Source organism: Castanea sativa, chromosome 8 (genome assembly GCF_040712315.1).
Source record: "Castanea sativa cultivar Marrone di Chiusa Pesio chromosome 8, ASM4071231v1".
Taxonomy (NCBI): domain Eukaryota; kingdom Viridiplantae; phylum Streptophyta; class Magnoliopsida; order Fagales; family Fagaceae; genus Castanea; species Castanea sativa.
This window is the reverse complement of record NC_134020.1, coordinates 28,718,012-28,722,000: the sequence shown is the minus strand read 5'-3', so window position 1 is coordinate 28,722,000 and position 3,989 is coordinate 28,718,012. Positions and strand designations below refer to the sequence as shown.

Below are 3,989 nucleotides of genomic sequence, written 5' to 3'. Positions count from 1 at the left end.
TATTTTCTTTTCTGGGTTTCTTTTTTGGGTTTTGTAGGTGAAGAAGAACATATACAAATTCGCCAAGAAGGGTTTGTCATTGGAATCAAGATCCTCAGTGTTCTCAAGGCTCACGGTGCATTTTTTTTCTTCTGTTTTTGGTGTAATATTTGAGCTGTGTTTAGATTCTGAGAAATTTTCGTTTGGTTTAGGTGAGAAATTCGATTGAGAAATGATAGATAGGTAGTTGTCATTGTGAATAAGAGGAGAAATTATATACGTTCTAAGAAAAAAATTGTTTGCTATGATGCTTGTGTTAGAATTCTGAGAAAATTTTGTTTGGTTTAGAAGAGAAAATGTAGTGTGACACCATTAGGTACTGTGATAATATGTGTACCGTAGGATGAAAGAAACAGAATTCCGATTATAGTATTTAAGCAATTGAGTAGCTGAACACCAAAGAGAAGTTATCATTAGGAACTCAATTTCGTTATGTCTTCCAGTTATAACGTTATTTATTTTTATTTCTCTTTGTTTTATAGTTTAATTAGTTATTTTAGATTATTGTTTGTGCTCCTCAATTTTCAATTCTGTTTCTCTTTTTGCAGGAAAGCATTTCAACAGCGAGTGTCCATTTGGCAAAAACTAGTGATTTGTCACTGCTGGCCTGGTGCCTTCACTTCTTTTATTTTTATTTTTTATGACAGGATCATTTTCAAGACTGAAGTATTTATAAATTTAACTTTTCTTTTGCAGGCTAAATACACATTGTTTACAATAACTTTGGATTTTTTCTGATAGTTGTAAGCTTAGCTTGAGCAAAGTAAGTAAATTTTAGTTAAAAACTTATAAAACTCTATACTTATGATGTTAGAAATTGGATTTGTGGTGGTATGTTGTGTTGGAGCAAGCGGATGGCTTGCATGGTGTTATAAGGTGGTTTAAATACATATTGGGAGTGTTTTTTCAATTCTTGCAAATGTGAATGAGTATTGTTAATTAGATGTGATGAATATTACTTTATTAGATTTCAATACTTGTAAACTCTATACTTGTGATGTTGAAAATTGGATTTGTGGTGGGTTGTTGTGTTGGAGCAAACAAGTGACTTGCATGGTGTTATAAGGTGGTTTAAATTCTATTGGGAGTGTTTTTAGTTTCTTGCAAATGTGAATGGAATTTGTTGATTAGATATGATGAATAGTACTTTAATTGATTTCAATACTTGTAAACACTCTATACTTTTAATGTTTGTGATTAGTTTTGTGGTGGGTTGTTGTGTTGGAGCAAGTAGGTGGCTTGCATGGTGTTATAAGGTGGTTTAAATTTATATTGGGGGTGTTTTTAATGTCTTACAAATGAGAATGAACCTTGTTGATTAGATGTGATGAGTATTACTTTATTCGATTTCAATACTTGTGAACTCTATACTTGTGATGTTGGAAATTGGATTTGTGGTGGGTTGTTGTGTTGGAGCAAGCAAGTGGCTTGCATGGTGTTATAAGGTGGTTTAAATTCATATTGGGAGTGTTTTTAGTTTCTTGCAAATGTGAATGAAACTTGTTGATTAGATATAATGAATATTACTTTAATTGATTTCAATACTTGTAAACACTCTATACTTGTGATGTTGGAAATTGAATTTGTGGTGGATTGTTATGTTGGAGCAAGCGGGTGGCTTACATAGTGTTATAAGGTGGTTTAAATTCATATTGAGAGTATTTTTTGTTTCTTGCAAATGTAAATGGAACTTGTTAATTAGATTTGATGAATATTACTTAATTAGATTTGATGAATATTACTTTATTAGATTTCAATACTTGTGAACTCTATACTTGTGATGTTGGAAATTGGATTTGTGGTGGGTTGTTGTGTTGGAGCAAGCGGGTGGCTTGTATGGTATTATAAAATAGTTTAAATTCATATTAGGAATGTTTTTAGTTTCTTACAAATGTAAATGAAATTTGTTGATTAGATGTGATGAATAATACTTTAATTGATTTCAATACTTGTAAACACTCTATAGTTGTGATGTTTGTGATTAGTTTTGTGGTGGGTTGTTGTGTTGGAGCAAGCAGATGGCTTGCATGGTGTTATAAGTTGGTTTAAATTCATATTGGGGATGTTTCTAGTTTATTGCAAATGTGAATGAAACTTGTTAATTAGATGTGATGAATATTACTTTATTGGATTTCAATACTTGTGAATTCTATACTTGTGATGTTTGTGATTGGTTTTGTGGTGGGTTGTTGTGTTGGAGCAAGCGGGTGGCTTGCATGGTGTTATAAGATGGGTTAAACTAATATTGAGAGTGTTTTTCATTTCTTGTAAATGTTAATGTATATTGTTGATTAGATGTGATGAATAGTATTTTATTTGATTTAAATACTTGTAAAATTCTATACTTTTGATGTTTGTGATTGGTTTTGTGGTGGGTTGTTGTGTTGGAGCAAGCGGATGGCTTGCATGGTGTTATAAGGTGGTTTAAACTAATATTGGAAGTGTTTAAGTATGAATATAGACTTATGCATTCATGAATGAGATAGAACTTTATCTAAGTAGCTTATAGACTTAGATATTAGAATACATTATGCATGAGCTGTCCTTGTTTAACTAAAATAGCATTCACTTTGCAATTGTAGTCAAATATGGATAAAAGTTGGATGACACTTGTTAACAGATCAAGTCGTCCATATATTGAAGGGGCCAATGCATTTATTAATTTTGCAAGAGCGATTGTGGACTTGAGTGGTAATATTCTGTGCCCGTGTATTCATTATGTGAATTACTATCGACAATCTCCTCAAACTGTGCGTATACATTTGTTTCATCGTGGGATTATGCAATCTTACATTAATTGGTATAATCATGGAGAATCTCGTGTATTAAATGAGAACATTCATGATAACGAAATGTTGGATGGTGATCATCTGGATGGTATCGATGCCTTGGTAGGTGACCGAATTAGAGGGGAACCAAGAAATGCAACTGAAGATGAGGAAGTGTGTAATTTTGACAAACTTGAGGAAGATGCAAAGTGTGAGTTGTATCTGGGTTGCACTGATTATAGTATCTTGAAGTTTGTTATTGAGAGGTTGAATGTAAAAAAAATGACCAACTTGAGTAATAAGGGACTTGATATGATGCTAGAATTGTTGACAAAGGTTTTACGGAAAGGTAACTTGGTTCCAAGGTCAACTTATGAAGCAAAGAAGATATTACGTGACTTGGGCATGTCATACGAGCATATAGATACATGAAAAAATGATTGTGCACTATTTTGAAAGGAAAATGAAAACCTTGATAAATGTCCGGTGTGTGAGGCACCTAGGTACAAGGATACACGTGCCCAAGGTAAGAAGATTTCTCATAAGGTATTACGTTACTTCTCATTGACACTGAGACTGAGAAGATTGTACATGTCAGGACAAAGAGCTAAGGACATGAGATGGTATATAGACAAACGTGTGGACGACGGGATAATGAGGCATCTGGCTGATAGTGAGGAGTGGAAGGAGTTTGATTTGCAACATCCTGAATTTGCCCTCGAACCTCGCAATGTAAGGCTGGGGTTGGCTACAGATGGATTTAACCCTTTTAGGAATATGAACAACAACTATAGTATGTGGTCTATCATACTTGTCTCCTATAACCTACCGCCTTGGTTGGTTATGAAGGAGCCATATTTTATGTTGTCATTGCTTATTTTTGGTCCCCATCAACCGAGAAATAAGATTGATATTGGCTTGAAACCATTGGTTGACGAGTTAAAGGAGTTATGGGAAGAAGGTGTAGAAACTTATGATGCTTATAGAAAAGAGCATTTTCAAATGCGTGCAACTTTATTATGGACAATACATGACTATCCTGGATTTGGTAACGTGTCTGGGGGAAGGACAAAAGGTTATCATTCTTGTTACACTTGCAACAATGAACCATATTTAAAAGCTTTGGAAAGTAAAATTGGATTAATTAACCATCGAGCTTATTTGCCTATGGAACATCGTTGA

The 3,989-nt window shown here is 33.7% G+C and overlaps 1 protein-coding gene across 1 annotated transcript; it reads left to right on the top strand.

Annotated features, from left to right (window-relative positions):
- The first annotated feature begins 2,627 nt into the window (after positions 1-2,627).
- On the top strand, positions 2,628-3,989 carry LOC142606137 (uncharacterized). The gene is made up of 2 exons (XM_075777534.1): positions 2,628-3,156; positions 3,406-3,989. Exons 1-2 carry the CDS (start codon positions 2,628-2,630, stop codon positions 3,987-3,989), a joined length of 1,113 nt encoding a protein of 370 aa, XP_075633649.1.